Source organism: Bubalus kerabau, chromosome 5 (assembly GCF_029407905.1).
Source record: "Bubalus kerabau isolate K-KA32 ecotype Philippines breed swamp buffalo chromosome 5, PCC_UOA_SB_1v2, whole genome shotgun sequence".
NCBI lineage: Eukaryota > Metazoa > Chordata > Mammalia > Artiodactyla > Bovidae > Bubalus > Bubalus kerabau.
In genome coordinates, this window is record NC_073628.1 from 132,553,480 (window position 1) to 132,574,213 (window position 20,734).

At 38.3% G+C, this 20,734-nt stretch overlaps 1 protein-coding gene across 2 annotated transcripts in view; it reads left to right on the forward strand.

Moving 5' to 3' along the window:
* Positions 1-273: 273 nt before the first annotated feature.
* The window catches only part of PTPRC (protein tyrosine phosphatase receptor type C), a 131,230-nt gene continuing 110,769 nt past the window's right edge, over positions 274-20,734 (forward strand). For both annotated transcript variants that reach the window (XM_055583149.1, XM_055583150.1), the window contains exons 1-2: positions 274-410; positions 492-607. In XM_055583149.1, coding sequence (XP_055439124.1) covers positions 535-607 — 73 coding nt within the window. In that variant the 5' untranslated portion in view covers positions 274-410; positions 492-534. The remainder of the gene's footprint in view (positions 411-491; positions 608-20,734) is intronic.

Consider the following 20,734-nt stretch of genomic DNA (forward strand, 5'->3'; position numbering starts at 1 on the left):
TTAATTCAATTAGCATATCATCTTGCCAGTCCTTATTTTTGTTATACCTATGCTGACTGTTTTATCATTGTTTAGGTAAGAATGTTATGGATTTTTGAGGGTGGGGCATGTCATTTTCTAGTTATCGTGAATACTTCATGGGAGTATTGTTTGGATATGAAAAATGCATCTTTCTTGGGGAAAATCTTTTGAGAGGCCTAGTAAGTCAGTCTAATTACTTGAATTAAGGAAGTAGGAGGCCTTGGCAGTGACTTTGAACAACTTTCTTGACTTCCTGCAAAGAGGACCCTTTGCAGCCCTTTTGGAGAAGTTAGTAAAACCGAATCTGACATCACTGCCTCGCAGCAAGTGGTTTGTTCTCAGGGCAGCAGGAGGAAATCGCCCCTGTCTGATAAGACACCAGTTCAAGAGTACGCATTCACTTCTTTCCTTCTTGATTCGGCCTTACAGAGAAACATTGGTTCGGAGATAACCATTATTTTGCCTTTCAGAAGGACGCATGCTGTCTCTCGGGAGTTTGGCTGATTTCCAGATATGACCATGTATCTGTGGCTTAAACTTCTGGCGTTCGGCTTTGCCTTCCTGGACATCGCAGTGTTTGTTGCAGGTAAGCACAAGGAAATTCATATTTCCTTAGTTATTTGTGTGTGTGTGTAAGGACATTGGTTTGAAATAGACATAAAAGCAAGTGAAGTGTTGGTGACTGGAGGTGAGGAAGCCCGCTGTAAAATGGTCAAGGTCATTGTCCCTCGGAGAGACATGGCTCCCTGGGGCACAGAACACATTGTTTCTGTTTAAAAAGGCATACATGTTTGGCCCGAAAATCAAATTCCAAAGGCAAACATTGTCTATCTGTGTCTTGGTTTACAAACTGTTCAAGGGTATTCCAACAGCAGTGTTGAAAGTCTGAAGATATCTGAATGACCAAAAAACTAGATTTTGGTCTTTTTAACAAACACTGCATTTGTAAAAATCATAATATGGCTTTGTTTGCACACAAACCACTCCTTTTTTTTGGACTGGGGGTTTGCTTCCTCAAATTTTGATTATGGCCAAAATATTTTATTGAATACTTAATTGTATGGTACTTAAAAAAAAAAGCAAATTTGGATATGGAATTAAAGAGTAACTTTTTGCAAAATTTTTATCACAAACTGTATTTTAAATCAAGGTTTTTGTTCCTTACAATCCTTTGAATGATTATTTCCTCTGAATACTCTTGCGGGGCCACCGCCCTTCCTGGGTGCTGGGTAAATCTTACAGCCTTGACGAGATAAAAATACTTAAACTCTTAAGAATCATGCAAAGGATGCATTCTATAGGAAAATGTAACTGACCGGAGCTCCTGCATCTATTCAGCTTTAAGATCTTTGCACACTTCTGGGCTACTTAGTGGACATTTCTCGAACGGTTCCAGGGTCATGAGTACATTTTGGTTGATATTTAGTATGACTTCTTATGGTGGAGGATCGAAAAGCTTTATTTAAAAATTGTTATTAAAAGGATATTTGAAATGGTATTTTTGCAGATTTCTAAATAAGTTAAAAAAATGGGAAACATATTTTTAAAAATCTTGCTTATTGTAATTCACTTTGAAATGCCTTTTTAAAAATTTTCCACCACTCTCCTTTTCTCTAAAAGACAGGACAGAAGTTCTCTTCTGAACATGTTACACTGTTAATTTAGATTCTGTGAAACTAAAAATGGTAGAAAGCAGTGTGTATATATATAAATATTTTTTCTTTAACTGCAAAAATGGATTAAATATTTTTTATGTAGGTATAGCATTTTGCCTTAGTACAGAAAATGTTTATTAAGTTACCATTCCTATGAAGCTGGTTATCACAATTAAAGTATTATAAGAAATAATAATTTTTATAAGGTAATATGTATATTATCACATCAGAGTAAATTTCCATTAAAATTCTCACTCAGAAACGGTTGCACAACTTTCTAAATGAGATATTTTGTAGGCCATAGAGCAAACTACCATAAAAATTTCAACTTCGCCTACTAAGGCTTTTTACTCTAAGAAACATCTTTGAATTTATATTCAACATGAGAGTATAAAATGATCTAGAAACCTTTAAACCAATTTTGCTGAATAGTTTGTACCATAGATAAATGGATAGGTATACAAAGATTTATTTTGAAAGACCAAGTTTAACCTGAGCTGCTCAGAGAAACCCTGAAGGCAATGTTTTTCTAGTCTTCCTGGAACATATACTCATTTTGGGGGAAAAAATATAGATACAATTATCTAGGTGTGCAACTCTTGTTTATCATACTTTGAAGTCCCAAGAGAGATTTAATGATTCACTGCATAATTTGGGAAATTATTAGTTCTTTCAATGATATATTTTCTTTTATTAGCAAGCTGTGAGCTGGAGTATATGTTTTATTTGAAGGTGTTAAATTGAGTTTTATAAGAAATATTAGACATCAAATTTATATTGTGCATTCTAAACACATAAAGAAATAGAGCCAAATGGAGAGAGACATCAATGGATAAATGGGTGCACAACTTGGATATGTTATTTAATCTCTAAAATACAAATGTTGGCAGAGTTCAGCTTTCCCAGAGCAGTCACAATGCTGGGTTGAGTTTTACATAAAAGTCAGTAATCTCTTTGCTCTGTGCCTCTTTGCTGAGATAACAGGAAACCAACATTTTGTTTAAATTTTCTAAATAATTAGGGGGGAGAGAGATGGTTTCAAGAATGCAGGTAGAGATGAGTGATCTCTGGCTTGAACCAAGTATGGCCAGGTTACAGCTTTGTACCGTCACAGCTATGAATGCAGGAGTTATGTGAGTTATGAGTCATAACGGTTAAGAGTTGTTTCCTGGACATAGTTTTTCATTTTTCCATCGACAAAAAATAAATAGCTTATGTTACAAATGTGTACTTTGCCTTGCACACTTGCGGGAGTTCAGTCTAACTGTGAATGGAATTGGATCGGCAATCTTATTAAGGTCTAAATACAATGTAGAGATTTGGGGGTGTGGGGATGAAGATGTACTGATTTTTTGGAAAGTATTTTTCCTAATACACATCTGCCTGGGATCCTTATTATTGCTAGAATTTGAAACACGTTTGGTGAGGGAAAGGTAAGGTGAGGTTAGGGGTCTGCTTTCCTTTTCCACCCTTGCTCCACGGACTGAGCGCAGGGTCAGCGCACTCAGTACTGAGCTAGGTCTTTGCTGTATCCTGGGTTACGTGGTGTCCTTTTGATAGTTAACCTCTGTAAGACTATAGATGCTTCTACATCTCACACACACACACACATGAACAGGCTAGTTATAATGTGTGGGCTATATATATGTTAGTTATTTCATTACACATATAAACACATATATGAGTATATATTGGTTTCTCATCTGTCTACTGGTTCTCCATATTTGTCTGCTTTTAAACATTGTGGTTCTACAGGCCTCAATCTTCGGCCAGTTTTATTCTCATTTCTAAACTCAGAGTTCCTTATCATCACCTGCTATGTACTAATGGTCCTTATTCTGTCTCCAGATTCACCCCTTACACGGGTGAACCTACCTCCTTGCCTAAATGGAATCTGGTTTCATTGCCTTGCGTTTTTGCAAAAGAGAAAGTCTGAAATATGTATATTTAAATGGTCCCCAAGTCTTATCATTTTACTTTATAAAGATCTCTAAAATCTTTCCCCTCTTCATCTCCATTGCCATCCCTTTAATTCATGTCTTTATCACTTTTCACACTCAGTATTGTAACGATCTCCTCATCTGTCCATTTCTTTTCATACCCTACAGCTTTAAAAATATAAAATGAAAGAGGAAAACACCCTCCGACATCTTCTCATCGCCTTGGTTTACATTCTAAACTCACTGCCGGGGCACTCCTCAGGGAGCTGGGAGCTGGGCAGGGATATTTTTTCCTTTTAAGATGGACTAAAATAGAGTGAGCCGGAGGCAGTTTCAACACCCTGCTTCTCTCCACTTGCTCCAGGCCTTTAAGGTGCTGTGCAAATCCTGTTTCCCCTCTAAAGTTCTCTGTCATCACTCTTCCCACAAAATATCTCCACCATGATTCTATACATTTTATCACCCTTCCTTGTATAAAAAACGAAGCAGTGTTTCACATACTGTTTCAGTTTGTTGCTCTTGGCATTACTATTTACCAATCAGAGCATGCTTGCCAGTGTAACTCACATGAAAGCGGGAACCATCTTTTTTGTATCATCTGTGCTTGATTTCTTCCCAGGTGCTGAAAAAGTAATGGGCGTTTTTTTTTGGGGGGGGCAGGGGTGGGGAGCATACCTGCAGATTATAATAGTATAGAAATGAGGCGGGGGTGGGGGGAGGCGATGAGAAAAAAGTAAAGACAGAAAGAGGAGAAATATAAGACGAAAAAACTAGCTAGAGGCTAAGTGGAAGGATGGAGGCTGTTTGAGAAAATGAGCAATTTTATCAAGATTAGATAAAATCATTTTAGATCTAAATCTTTACAGGCGTTGCCCCCCCCCCATTTCCTTCTTTCATATCATTTTACTTTTTACCTGGGAAGAGCCTCTGATTTCTTAAAAATCCAATGTTAAGAATATTGTTGCTAAATTTTTCTTCACTTGCTGTTTTGGACATTCTTGTTAGAGCATTTTGTTTGATGGATCAGTTTTGTTCTTCAAATCCAGATGTCCTTGGGGCAAAAAGTAAGAATTAGGAAGGGAGGGACTCATGTGGCAGGGGTACAAGACACCTGGGGCTTGTCCAGCCTTTCCGCGGACCCGCGTGGGCGGCACTTGACCTAGATCCCTGGGGCCGTTTCCAAGGGCAGATGGAAGACAGCTCCCCCTGTCAGCCTCACCATCTGTGCACAGCAAGCCTGGAGGAGTCTGAGTATCCCTTCTTCCTAAATAATGTGATACTGAATTTCAGTCTGAGCAGGTGAAGAGCAGAGATTTGTAGTCAGGTTGATTAAATTTGTTACTGAAAGTCCAGCGTGAACATTGCAAGGTTTTGTTTTTAGACCCCGTGTAGGTAAGGCAATGGTGCAGAGAAAGAAATTCGTCTTCAGGGCAGTTCTCTGGTCATTTTCAGTCATCTTCTACGTTTATGAGAATTGTTAGGAGAGAAGACAATGGAATTTAACTTAACCTCAGTTTAAACTTAATTTTAATCTTGTCTAAATAGTTTTTTTTCATTATAAGGCACCCAACCACATCAAAGCTGCCTAACACTAAAGAATTAATGCTATGACGTTTACAAGCATAAAGATATTAGTAGTAGTCTTATAAGCAATGAGGATTTACTATATAGCACAGGGTACTACATTCAATATCTTGTAATAACTTATAATGGAAAATAATCTGAAAAAAAATCACTGAATCACTTTGCTGTACACCTGAAACTAAAACAATATTATAAACCAACTGTACTTCAATTAAAAAAAAGATAGTAGTCTTATGGAAGGATAAAGAAAAAATATTGCAGGCTATTCATTTAAAAATACCATGTAATATCTATTTCTACATAGTTCTGAAACACATGGAAGTAAATATAGAAATTATTAGATTTTTTGTACACAGCTAACCCAACCAATATTTAGATTAGAAAATGTTTAATTATTTCCCAAAATCTTTAATATGCATTCCTTTAACCATTAACTATATACATCAATATATTACTTAAATTTCAGTCTCTCAAGAGTTTGGGGAATGGCTCTTATAAGCAGAATATTATGTGTTCAGATATAACAACAGAAACAAGAAAAAATAAAGAAATGAAAAGCTTCCTACTCTTTCAGCTGGGACAAACATAAGTAAACAGAAAGTCAGTGAGGTACTCGAGAATTGTTCACGTCCCATCGCTGTATCTTCTGCTGATTCATTTTTGAAAAGATAACCAGGAAGATTATCAATGCTTTTATTAGGTTCTTTACTGATGACCCAAACTGAGGCAAACGTTAACATCTTTTATGGCGCGAAGCTATCCAGTGTTGAAAAGTAAACATTCACTTCCTGTTAAAAATGAGACACATGCATCTGAAGTGAACAAAATTTGCCTTACTAAAACTTCAGTTTCTCCTGTAAGTGTATTGCAGGTGTGATAAAGTTGTAACTATGTGTCATGATATCTAAATGAAAATAATTGTCATTCATATATTAAAAAATTTACTTTCAAACAAAATGTGATTGACTGGAGGAAATTCCTCAACCCCCTGAAAAAGTGATCTTCTGGAGCAGAGCCTAAGGGCTGAGGGCACCTCGATGTCCTGCTCTGATGTAGTGTTAGGAAATGAGCAGCTGGCAAAGTGTACTTAGCAAAAATCCCTGATGGATAAGAAGAATCTCTGTATTGTCAATTAAAAACATGTCCCGGCAGTCATGAAAAGGGATTAGAGACACATGTATAAGTAATAGTGTTAAGAGATGTTATCATAGGGACAGTATCAAGGGAATAAAGTGTGGTCACTGTATTTTAAATGTATCTGCTTAAAGGAAAAAAAAAATCCTTTATTTACTGATAAAAGAGACACATTAAGCATCATAGGAAGTGAGTCGGGACTGATTCCAAGTTGGAGAAGACTGTGGCAGGTGGAATGAGAAATACATTGGAAATCAAATTCTATGAATTGTACCATCTGGGTCGAATAACTTTCCACTTTTGATCCACAGTTTCCTCATCTATAAACTGTCATTGGCACGAAAAGTGACAATCTTGTCAAAATGCTTTGAAAACTATGAGATACTCTGCAAAGTTGAAAATTCCATGCAATCAGCACACAGCTCTTCCCCATTGAAACGTGGGTCCCAGTCACACCTCTTCCTTGGAGAGTGAGTAGATGAAGCTGCAGTCTGTGTGGCAGAGGAATAAACCCTTAGGAATCTATGAATGTTTTAAATTTCGTATCCCCTGTTTTAGAGGTTTGCAAACTCTTCTGGATTCTACTTCTTAAGTGGTTTATAGATCCATCCTGTATCACAGCTCTGCTCCAGAGTCTTATTTCTTACTGTAACCATAGTCTGGAACCTTGATTCTCCTCAGACCCCCCCCTAGGACTATCTTTGTAAAAGGCAAAACTCACCTTTGCTCATGCCTTCTTCAGTGCCTCCCAGAGGGATAGAGAACATATGGATCCCGTGATTTTGATCTCAGGAGTGTTTTGACTCAACATTTATGAATATAAACATTAAATTAGAATATACCAACATTTTTGAGTTTTCCTTGAAAATAGATTTCACACAAAAATCTCCCTCCATTAAGCCAATTTAATTCTGTGAGTATTTTTTTATATAACTTAATTGAATCATTACCAGTCTTTCCATTTTTATTTTACTGAACTAAAGTTCAACAGCATCAGTTTTCATGTAGCTTTTACAATTGTTATTAAATTCATGAATTGATTTTTATTCACATCACATTTACTGATTATGCCTGTGGGATTTTTTCCTTTATGGCTATTGTTTTTCTAAGTGTAATTTTTCTTGTCAAGTAATATACGTGCTTGGTCGCTCAGTTGTATCTGACTCTTTGCAACCCCCCTGGACTGCAGCCCACCAGGCTCCCCTGTCCATGGGATTCTCCAGGCAAGAATACTGGAGTAGGTTGCCATGCCCTCCTCCAGGGGATATTCCCAACCCAGGGATAGAACCCAGATCTTCCGCATTGCAGGAGGATTCTTTACCATCTGAGCCACCAGGGAGGCCCTATTATTTTTCCAAGTGTAATTTTTCCTGTCAAGCAATACAGATCTAAATTCTCCCAAAGGCTTTAATTTTTCTATGTAGCCAGAAACAACATTTCCTGTGTGCAGTTTTAGACACTGTTGATTTCTTTTTTTTTTTCACATTTCAAAGTCACATAAAATGTAAACTTATGTTATATAATTTTTCACTGTGGTCAAATTTAAATTGGGCAGTACTAGCCATCATCAGATCTATTTTGTGTTGATACCGCTATTAGTAACACCCATTTTGTGACTGAGAGCTCTTTCAGCAAGTTTCCTTTGAGATTTTGAGTTTTCGTTTTTTCTCAGGTAGCCAATGGAAACTTTAGAAACACTTATTGGACTGTTGTACAGTCTAGCATTATTATATTTTAATTCTCATTTGTTTGTGCCAACTTCTTACTAACTGGTGGAGCAAAAGATAAATAGAACAATCAACAGAAGTCTAAAATGTTCTCAAGACACCATGGCAAGTGAAGTAACAGAATAAAGTGTCTAATGGGCTTCCCTGGTGGCTCAGATGGTAAAGTATCTGCCTGCAATGTGGGAGACCAGGGATCGGTCCCTGAGTCCGGAAGATCCCCTGGAGAAGGAAGTGGCACCCCACTCCAGTATCCTTGCCTGGAGAATCCCATGCACAGAGGAGCTGGTGGGCTGCAGTCCACGGGCTCACAGAGTCGGACACGCCTGAGCAACTGACACACAAGCACCCTCCTCTGTTGTCTGCGCGTTTAGGGAAAATGAAAGCAGTTAGCACAGCACACATGGCTCTAGGGGAATCCCTCTAGATTTCTCCAGCTGTATCTGGAGCCACTTTGTGACATGTACTGTATACTCTTGTCACTTCCATTTCCCTAAAATACAGTGTTTTCCTGCCTGCAAGCTGTTGCAGCTCTTCCCCACTGTGCTTTCTTCCCTCCGTACTGTTTTTAAATTGGGCAAAGTATAATTGCTCTTCAAAATTTAGTTCAAAGGTCACCTCCTGCGGGCAGCCCTCCTGTACTTGCCCTGGTCTTCTACTCCTTTCACACTTGGGTAGGTCCTCTTCTGACCTGGAGGTCTGTTTCTCACCGCTGCTGGTGAGCTCCCGTAGGTTTTCAGCAGGTCTCTACTCATTTACCAGAGGTGAATGGTCCAACCCAACTCTGTCCTTGGAAGAACTTAAGTCATGGAAATGATTCGAATTGCCTTTTTGTTGTTGTTCCTTAAGTGAATTATTCACAGTAAAATTTCTATGTGATAGAAAATTTCAAGAAATAGACAAAAGAAAAAAAATTCTCAACTCCTTGCTAATATTTTTTCTTTCTTTCCTGCTGCTCCTCTCTTTCAGTCACATGCTGTGTATAAAACTGCATATCCCATTTTTTCCACCGATGAACCACAATTATTCTAGACAAGTTGAGAAATGCAGAAATCAATACATAAGAAAGTAAAAACCAGTTACCAATACCCATCACCTAAACACTCTATGAGTATTTCATTCTACCAGACTAGTGAACCCTATTTCTCTATTCATGTATTCATTAATCAATATTTTTGAGTGTTTTCCCTATGCTGTGAGTTGGGAATACCATATTCCATGGCTTTCCTGTGTAGTGTGTGATCTCCATGTGGCCGTGCAGCTTAGAGATAAGGTTTTACATCTTTCAAATTCTTTTTTTTTTTTTTTTTGGTTCTACCTTGTGGCTTTCGGGATCTTGTTTCCTGAGCGAGGGATTGAACCCAAGCCCCCTGCAGTGGAAGCATGGAGTCCACTGGACCACCAAGGAAGTCCCTAAAGCTTCCAAAGTCTTCATAAGCTGTCTCCTTAAAGTGATAGCATAACTCGCAACAGATAATTATTTGTGTTCTCAATCTTTTACAAATGATAAATTATTCCTTTAAAATCTACATATAGTACATTATTTAAATAAAAACTCTATTCTTGCCAGGCTACATTTAGGCCCCCATTCCAACCAGATTTCTTCAGCAGGCTTTTGGTTATGGAAATTTTGGGGCTTCCACTGAATTGAGGAGATTATTATTAGATATTTCATCAATCAAGGTGGTAGATGTACTGAGGAGCTAGCCAAGAGTATCAATTTGTTCAGTTTGTTTATGATTTAAACTGAAAATAAAATATTTACTTGGAGAGGAATTTTAAACACACACACACACGTACACACACACACACACACACACACACCACACAAACAAATCCTCCACTGTTTTTGGTGATCTTTCACAGTAATTTTCTAAGGTCACCCCCTCATAAAGAGTGGGAGTTGGGCGGGCGTAAGTGTTGGGATTTCTTTTTTCAAATTATTATTACTTTTTTAGCCATGCCACGTGGCATGTGGGAATCTTATTTCCCTGACCAGGTATTGAACCTGTGCCCGCTGCATTGAGAGCATGGAGTCTTCCCACTTGACCACCAGGGAAATCCAGGGTTGTGATTTCAGACCAAGTCTATCTGATTCTAGGTTTATTTTTTCAGCCTTCCTAATGGTCAGCTTAAAAGCAGGGAAACTTGCACATGGCTGCCTGGTGATGGGCAACTTACACCAAGACTGAGGGGAACGTAGTTCCTTAGAGGTGATTTGTGTGAGATACGCATTAATCCACATCCACCTGATTTAGCTACATGAGCGAGCCATTGTACCCTGAGCCACTTCCGTGCCTTTAGTGAGATCTAAGACTATCTCTTATGAAAAGCAAAAAGACATCTTTGATCAATTGGTCTTTACTATGAATATTGATGCCATGTTAATAATGCAAAAGTGATGTATTACCATTGTCTTAAAAAGGTGGTTAACAAAAGTGTAGCACCAATTCTGACTTGAGCTGAGTGATAGAATGGAAATACTGGATTTTCCCCATGCCTAATTTGGTTTTGATATTATACAAAGTGAAAGCTATTGAATAATTTACCGAAGTATCTAGATTTTTTTTTTTTTTTTTTTTTTTTGCTTTTGAAGCTTGAAGCAAGGGAAGTAACTTGACCTTTGCTAAACACTTTGATCGTGGAAAACATATGAGGTTCTCATCTCATTCCAGGAAGTGTAGACACCAGATTGTCTTTTCATAGTCATCCCAGAGGCATAGTAAATGAATCAGGTAGAGCATTCTTACAGTTTGCCACTCCAGGAATAAGCTGATGATAACTTAAAGGAAAGTAAAGGAAAAAATATATCTATTGTTTGGTTGCCACGATGAATGTGGGCTGCCAATCAGATGATTCAGGCCAAATATTGTACTCTGACTTCTCAGACTTTGGTTTCTAAACCCCTTTTGGATTACTAAACCAAGACTTTTGCTTTTCCCTATTAAGCCCTGTCTTCCTGCTTTTTGGTGGTCCATGGTTTTATTTTCTTAATTTGCTTGTTGATTCTTCAGGTGTGATCAAGATCTATACTCACTAAAAAAGCATAAAGAAAGTGGAAGACACCAGTTCAGAGTTTTGACTGGGAGAGGAAGTGATGATATGAAGGAGGTAGATGAGGACAAGAAAAGGGTCGGGAAGTTGACAGAAATAATTTAAAGAGATGATACTAGACATTATCGATACCTGCTTCAAAATGTATGAGTTCTCAAACCCCTCTCGTCACCACATTGTATTTCATTCTTTTACATTTCTGCTAAGTTTATAGGGGCAATTCCGCCCCCACCCATATTTCTTTCTTTTAATATTTACTTTTCTTGTTCACTAGTAAATTTCATCGTTACTAGTAACTAGCAGTTAAACTTCATCTTTGAAGGCCGTTTATATTTGCCCATATACATTGCCATTGCCACCTTTTTCCCTGCTGATTTTGAAGAACTCCTTGAATATTGCAGATAGATAAACATGCTTACTACTAGTTAAAAAAGAGATGATACTAAAAATGTTGGATTCAGGCAAGTTCTACTTTTAAAGTGCTGAAGAAATTAACCTTTGACATCTTTCCTAGACTTCATTCTGAGCTTTCCAACTACGAAACACGAGGGAAATTACCTCTTAAATTCTCAGCTTCATTAGCTGTACAATGGGAATCATGGCAGCAGTTCTTAAATAAGACAATTTATTCATTGATTTAATTGTTTTTAGAGCCCCTACTATGTGCCAGGAACTGTTCCAAGTGCTGACATAGAGGTAAATACACCAGGAATAAAAATAGTGGTAAATAGTGGTAAATACAACTTTCTTGAAGCCTACATCTTAGCAAGAAAGATAACAGAAAACCAAATACATAATCGAGAACATGCGGATGTTGATGAGTGTTGGGAAGTGAAGCAGTGTGATATGACCCACATCAGGTGGGGGTGAATGGACCTTCAGACAGAGTGATCAGGAAGGCTTCTTTGAGGAAGTGCCGTCAAGCTCCTTGTCGGCCGCCAAGAATATAAAGATTCATGTGAAGAGCAACTGGCAGGTGCAAAGACCCTTTGGAAAAAGCAAACAATGGATGGGTTCAGGCCCAGAGAGGAGGTGAGAAGCTTGCAGTGTGGCAGGTACAGACGGAGTACTCAGGCGTGCTGAAGAGGGAGAGAGCAACAGAAGGGGCAGGTTCCCTGCGCCTCTTGGGGGTGGAAAGAGTGTGGACTCACCCTAAGTGCAATGAGAAGAAGCCATTGGAATTTTCACACAGAGAATGACCTAGCCTCTTTTCCCTCTTCAGAAACTATCCTGGTGCTGTGGGGAGAGCAGGCTGGAGATGAGACAAGCCTGGGGACTAGTTAGCACCAGGCGAGATGGCAGAAGGGAGAATCTGCACTGAGTGTTGATGGTAACAGAAAGGACAGATTTGCACAGGGTCTGGAGAAGTTGCGGTGTGGAAAGGAAGCAAGACGTTGTGCAGGATGACTCATTTTTTCCCCCATGAGCAATGAAGATGGGAAACATCCCAGGAGGAGGCAGACAATCCAGGGTCTATTTTGACCATGCTTGAATTCTCATTAGACATCCATCTAGAGATGTGGAGATGTCAGCTGGAGTTAAATTAAGCGTGAGGGGTCTCCCTGTTTAGTTGGATTGACATATGCACCCTGTTGATACTATGTGACTAATGAGAACCTACTGTGTAACACGGGGAGCTCTGTCACTGCTGGTGACCTAAATGGGAAGGGAACTCAGAAAAGAGGAGACATAGATGTGGGGGCTTCCTTGGTGGCTCAGAGGGTAAAGAATCTGCCTGCAGTGTAGGAGGCCCAGGTTTGGTCCCTGAATTGGAAAGAGCCCTTGGAGAAGGGAATGACCACCCACTCCAGTATTCTTGTCTGGAGAATTCCATGGACAGAGGAGCCTGGTGGGCTGCAGTCCATGGGGTCACAAAGAATTGGACACGACTAACACACACACATACACACACACGTATATATATATATATGTATATACATGCATATATATATTATAAAAAAAGCATATATGTATCTGGTTCACTTTGCTCTATCATAGAAACTAACAAATACTACAAAGCAACTATACTCCAATAATTTTTTTTTTTAAGACTAAGGGGCTCATTAGGTCTTGATCGGAGCCATAACTTTGGGATTCACTGTGTGCAGACGAATTCAGAGCTGAGGGACTGACTCTGAGACACCTGGAAGAATGTTCAGATGGAGAAGGACTGGGGACTCGAAGCTGAGGCCTGGTGCACCGTTTTGAAGGGGTTGGCAGGAGAGTTTAAGAGAAGAATGTGAGAAGGGGTAGCTAGTGGGAAAATGGAGAATGTTTTGCTTTGGATGTTGAAAAAAAGAAGTAATGATTGTGAAAGGCTTAACATGTTTGCTGGCCTGTAATAAGAATCCAGTAAATCCCATTAAAAATCCCAATTCATGACTCCTCTTGAAAGGTTATTGATCAGAGATTATGAATTTACTAATTATTGTCAAATATCCCCATTTGACTTGAATATTATCACAAAAATAAGTATGGATGAAGTTATAATAATATTTAGAAGCATGGTATATCAAATATCACATATGTGTTATATGTGATATATCAAATATCAAGTATCTTACATATCTTATGTATAGCTTGCTGGCTTAGCTATTAAAAAAGAAAGGTACAGTAGTTTTTAAACACAAACTGTGTAAAATATATTGAGAACTTAATGAATTAGGAATTTAACTAAAAAAACCGATGCTCTGTTGAGTCTATTGTGGGGACCTTGTTTTGATGCTTACTGATAAAAAAATCCTTTAAATACTATTTAAGGCAATACTTGGACAGGTTGTGGTGGGTTGTTGAGAGTGAATTTGTTCCACTAAAGGCTTATTTCTTTTTTTGAAATATAGTTTATTTATATTATTGTGTTAGTTTCAGATGTATAGTAAAGTGACCCAGTTATATACATTTTATTTTCCACTATAGATTATTATAAAGTATTGCATATAATTCCTTGAGTTATACCATAAATCCTAGGTGCATATCTGTTTTATGCATGGTAGTGTGTATCTGTTAGTCCTATGATTTGTCCTTTGTCCTTCCCTTTCCTCTTGGTAAGCATAAGTGTGTTTTCTATGTCTATGAGTCTATTTCTGTTTTGTACATAGATTCATTTGTATTATTTTTTTATATTCCACATGGAGGTGATATCATATAGCATTTGTCTTCCTCTGTAAGAGAGGCTTATTTCTAAATCAAATTTTAAATCTTTTATTTCCTTGAGAAAAGTGAAAACAACTGGTTATCCCATAGGCTTGTACTAGGTGGAACTAACAGCCTTGATAACTCTGCAGCTTACACATGGGGATTTGTCCTTTCGAGACCACACACAAATAAGATCTTAATTTCAGGCTTAGAGGTTTTCTTAGAGGTAAATCTTTAGAGGAGCTTATTTTTGTACTCACTGGTAGTTAACTAGCAAGAAAAGAAGTGCTGACCAAATACTACTCTCAACATTTTATAAAGGTGACCTCATGCAACTTAGGTACACAACCATTATCAAGTCTGGCTCACATTTGTGTTTGTTTGTTTCCCGATATTTATCGTAAAAGCTACTGGTTATCCTGTACTAAGAGGGAATAGGTAGACTCCCCCTTCGCTGTTGTTCTGGTTTTAAGTACAAAGCCTGAGGAGGAAGGAGCCTAGGGCCCCTCCCGTGTGCCTGGCGCAAAGCAGGATGAGCTGCCTGCACCACACTGCTCTGTCTCTTTCTACATTTTCTGTATTCAGAATCCTGCAGGCTATCAAATAAATGCTCCGACAATCCCCAGTCTCTAGTCTTAATAGAGGACAGCGGAATTATTAATAAGATTAAACCCAAAGAGTAAGTAATATTGATATTATCACATTTAGTTTTGTGGGATGGAGTTTCACTTAAGTTGAAAGTCGAATGTTTGGGTCATTTACCGTGATCCCAAGAATGAAATCACACCGAAAAGTCTCAGCACAGGAGACGGTTGTAGGGCCTTCTCTTCCAGCCCTGCTGGATCTATGTCCAGGTATAAAGCATAGTTTAGGCACAACTGCTTCATCACACGTGCGCGCAAGGTCTGGGCTGGGGGAGAGGGAATGAGAGAAAAAGGACCTTAAGCAGTCTCTTCCTGCAGGAAAGTAGATGATCATGCTTGTGACGATTGCATCAGTGAATCAGAAGGCCTAGCTGCTGTAAGACCATCCACCTGTGTGTAAGAAGTAGGGTTAGCCTGGTACAACCAAGTCATCCATTTTCAGAGGTGTTAGCCCAGTGATGGAGCAAGTGTGACTTTATTTGCCCCTTGTTTCAAGGGTGAAAGTTTGAATGAAGTGAATGACTTTCCATCTAAATAAAAGAGAACTCAAAACAGCTTTCCATGTGAGCAGCTGCGATGCTGGTTTGCTCACTGGTAACTTGAGAACAAATGGAACCCACAAGTCTACAGATTTGAGAGAAGGAGGTTCTTACAGAGAGGAAGACTGTTTTCAGGGTGACTTACAACACAAACTCACCAAAGCCTTTGCAATACAAGAGGATCCCTGTTCTCAGAATAGAAGGTGATGCTACATTGAGGGCATCTAGAAGGCGCTGATGAAAGAACCACTGGGAATGGCCAGTGCGAGGTCAAAGGCATGTAGAACCTCAGCATTCCGGACGTGGAACAAGTCAGTACAGTGTAAGCAGAACTTCAAAGCTGAGGAAATAAGAATCACAAAATGCCTTTAGTTGTCAAATGTAAAATTTGTGCCAGTTTCGTCACATTCTACTTTTCAGGAGTGCTGTAAAACTAAAGATGTTGTCTATTAACATCAGTTTAACTTTACATGTTTTTCCCATCTTGCTTAGTCAATTTTCAAAACAAAAAAAAGTGCATTAGGCTCAAGGAGTCCAAAATGACTTTTGTGATCCTCAACAGAATGCCTTCTCTTAAACTAAATATCAAAATGTACTTTCTAAGTATGGGCTGGTTACAGAGAATGAACGAGAAAGCACTTCATAAAGTGCAATGAAATGAAGTCATAGAAGGAATTCTTTAAGAATTTGGAAAGCCGTGAGGGAGTACGAAGTTCTGTTATTACTGTAATCATTAGCTCTCTTTTGGTTTTTCACTTTATGAATTGGAATAAAAGTAGAAATATTGATTTAAAAAACAAGAAATATTCTCATATTAATCTATAAATCAAATGGAAATATGGAATATTCAGCCCCTGTCAATGTGTACTCCTATTTTGTGATCAAACTATTCTACAAATATCTGTATTTGCCAAAGACCAATGGACTAAAGAAAAGAAAAAAAATCAATGCAACCCACAAAGCCTTGGTTTTGTTGAATATTTGCTCTGATATCTGTTTTGTCAGTTTTTGAAAAAAAATTTTTATCATGGATCTACATTTTTTTTTTTTGGCTTTAAGAGTAATCTTTATATTTTAAACTGAAGTGTTTATATAATGTTATTTCTGGAAAAGAAATCCTGTGTCTTTTAATTCACCCTTTATTCCATTCCACATTGAATGTAGAAAATATTGTTACAATTCTTTTAAAACTAAAGCTTAATTCATTTAAAAATCTAATTTGGCTTTCCTTGTCCATGAATTTTATCAGAAGTAACACTTCTTAAGGGTATCAGATACCATAGCCTGCCTCTCTTTCTAGGCCTCCATTTTATGGGCTGAACACCTGGATTTGATGGGCAGGCAAATATTTCCTTCCGCTGACTTTTTACATAATCCTTTCTTACAGATGCACATGCCTCATGTTTGTTAATAAAATGGACATGACTTTCATATCTACTGTTTTAGCACATAGTGAATTATGGAATTTTCAATGACTTCTTTAAAACTAAATACATTTAAAATTCCTTATAAAAACAATATTAAGAGCCACTCTAAAAAGTATTAGGACCACAGATGTTTTCCTTTAGAGTGTTAATTGATTTAAGATTCATCAAAATGTTGTTAAAACATCCAGAGGTCAACGATAATGATAGCACATGGGTCAGATTAAAATTCTTTTTGTACAAAAAAAAGAGAGAAATGGTAGCTCATTTAATTCTGATTAAAAAATTAACTAGTGGGAAAATTAACAGCAGTCTGACATCTAAAAATGCCATTTGCTTTTTTTTTTTTAATAAAGAAAGAGGATTTAAAATTAGGACTTAAAAGTTACATGGTAACCCTCCCACCCCAAAAAATTTATGTATATAGGCTACAGGTAATAGTTTTGTTTTTAGTGAACAGAGGAGAACTATACATTTATTTTTTTAATCCCTTGTCCTCTTTTACAATTGTAGCAATTAACCTACTGAATGTTTTAGTCTTCAAAATAGAGCACATGACAAGCAATGTTAATCCCACTTTTGCTCTAAATGCATGAGTATGAGAATTAAAACACTGATTAAATTTTCTTATCTATATTATCAAAGTTACTGATACTTAAGATCAGTGAAGATTTTGGGGGACTTTTATCTCAGGAAATATATCATGGATTTTATCTGTCAAGCAAATTCCATTAACTGGGTAGCAACATCTTGCTGAGTACATGGCTGATTTTCTTGTGTTTTCCTATATTGCATGTTTATGGTCAAAATAAGTTAATATGTACATAGGATAGGAAAGGACCAGAAAAACTTGTTTTCCTACTAAAATCATAGACATTGAGGATGCCTTTATTCCTTTCACTTTATTTTTAGATAACATATTTGAATCTTATTGCACTCTTCACTTGGAGAAGGAAATGGCAACCCACTCTAGTATTCTTGCCTGAGAAATCAGTGGACAGATGAGCCTGGTGGGCTACAGTCTGTGGGGTCCCAAGAGTCAGACACGACTTAACAACTAAACCTCAACCACCATGCTCTTCACTATTTACTGAGAGTCAAGAATTTTTTAGGTGCTGTTTTGTTTTGTTTAAATTAGCAGCAATATTTTCTGCTTCTTTCGTGGTTAGGATTCCCAGAGATGTTTAGAGAGAAAGATGAAGGGAATTTGGAGACAAGGCATCATTATTTATATAATTATAGAATTTTAGAGTAAAGAAATCCTAAAAAGGACTTTAGAAATCATCTATTTTGGCTCATCTACTTTACGAGTGAAAAAGACTGAAACTCAAGATTGTTTAGGACTTGCCCTGTGTTATATGCCCTAAAATGAGGAACCTCAGTCCAGAAGTCCTCTTGTACACCCCAAGGTTCATAGCGATTTGCCTGACAGAATGAAATGAGAATGAGATTAGACGTTTAGGGATGAGCTTTGAACCTTGACCCCATCACCAGTTTCTGTTGCTTCGACTCTCTCAGACTCTTCTGGGTGGTGTTGGGTCAGTCACTTGATGTCCTCGGAGCTCAGTTCCCTAAAGTGAAATGAACGCAGTCTGAGTGTGATGGACGTCTTGGGCTGGATAACTGAGCTGTCTTGTGCATTCTACCATGTTCAGCAGCATCCCTGGTCTTTACAAATGAGACATTGTAGCCTCCCTTGCCCCCTTCTCCCCTCCACCACAGTCAATACCACCCAAAAGTGTTTAGGCATTGCCAATGGTCTGAGAGCAGAGTCTCAGACCCTCATCGCCTTCCTTGAGACTAGTGGTTTAGCTGAAATCACTTCTTGAGGACTCCCCCGGCAGTACCGTTGTGCAATTCGTAAAGGACATAACCCTCGGATGCTTCCAGGAAGGACATGCAAAGCATTGTTCACCAGAAAGTTTGATGGGTTACTGTTTAAAGTGACCAAAGGGGACATTGATTTTTTTGTTGTTGTTTAGAAGCTTAAAAGATCAGAAATATCCACAAGTTTGAGAATTTTACTATAGCTGCAAGACAGTAAATAGTAAAAAGGTTTAAGAAGGCTTAACAGAACAATATAAAAACGTCTTCATTGTAAGGACATCATTTTTTTTTTTCCGTGTAAGAATGATCTGTGTATTTACCAGTTGTCCCAGAGCCAAAACAGCAATTCAGTCCCTATTTCATCGATGAATAGAGACCCACTTCTAATCACAGGGGGCCACAAGGCATGTCCCTCTCTAAGACCAGTTCAACTGTGTCAGGCAGTTGTCGCTGATAAGATGTGCTAGAACCAACCTTAAGCGTTTCCTGGTGAAAAAGGTCACAGATGTGTTTGCATTGTTTGCACAGGGAAGAAAGAGGTACCTACTATCCTCAGGTTTTAAACTAAAAGATATTGTTGCTTTCCTTCCTTTCTCTTCTTCGTCCTCAATATCCGCGCCCCGCCTCTCGCCACCCCCCCCCCCGCCCCTCCCCGCCCCGCCCCGCCCTATCGAATCCAACACCTGCCAGGAGAATAGGAGAGGCTAATTCAGAGCAGGGTGTGCTCGGGAGCTACCAGAGGGATCTCAGAAACTTGTTGAGCAATTGGTCCAGCTCGGCTGGGCGCCACGGGTTTAGGCTGTTTGTCGTGCATTGCTGTGAGTTCCCCGAACAAGGGCACTGACTTAAGGCTTTATAGGAAATACGGTCATGGAGTTGGTGGGGGGCCGGGAACCCAAGGAACATTTAGTTGCTATAAAGTCGGAGCTGAGAACTTAAACAGGTTGGTTATGTTCTGCCAGATGGAGATAAAAACTGAGGCAGCCACATCCTGTGACTCGAAACTGTGAAAGCAGACACAGGCAGCCTTCTAGCAGGGAGTCGTAGCACAGTGCACGAGGCAAGGAGATTCAATTAGAGAGGAAAACCAATTTTGTGTCAACTAGAAGATGTGCTTCTCGGGTTTATGGAACATTTAAAACGCAGCATAGCATGGAATTAAGATCATTTTACACCAGTAGGTGTAAATAGTAAACACTAGTATAAAAATACAATATTTACATGTATATGAATATTTAGACTAAAGACTTTGATTTCCTACAGTAAAAAAAAGTTTGGGCTGATATAAAAAAAAAAAAATTTGGTTATTACAGCAGAGAAAGTTACCTGTGTCTTTTCTCTAATCATAGTGTTGATAATTAACTGTTTCAGAAAATTAAGTTTTTCCAAGTTTACTAATGGAGAAAAGAAGCTTTTCTGATCCTGAATACTTACCAATATGGTGCTTTAATATTTTTTTTTCATTAAAGAAATTCAAATTTTGTAACTAATTCCATTTTCTGTATTTATTGAAATCAAAAAGTGAGGACTTTATTTCTCCCCAAGCTAAGGTAGAGAATGTCAAGAATAAACAATGTTTCTCTCTAAATAAAAATAGATTCATTAGGGATATTTGCCTATAATCTCAAACATATCTGAATGAGGTAGACTGAGTTTTGTGGATAAAAATCAATTGTCATTTTAAAAAAATAAACAGTGCTTTCATTTTTATCTATCTTGCTTCTTCCGGGTTTCTGAATGAGTCCAGAAGCAGAAGTGGCAAAACACTGTGAGAAAACTTTGGCTCTATTTTTTTTCAATCTCCACCCAGATGGAGATACCAGAAGTCTGAGAGGAAAGTCCATTCTTGCTAAATATGCATTTCAGGGCTGCATCTCCACCGCAGCGCTTGGGTACCCTCAGTTCAGTCACTCAGTCATGTCCGACTCTGCAACCCCATGGACTGCAGCACACCAGGCCTCCCTGTACATCACCAACTCCCAGAGTTCACCCAAACCCATGTCCATCGAGTCGATGATGCCATCCAACCATCTCATCCTCTGTCGTCCCCTTC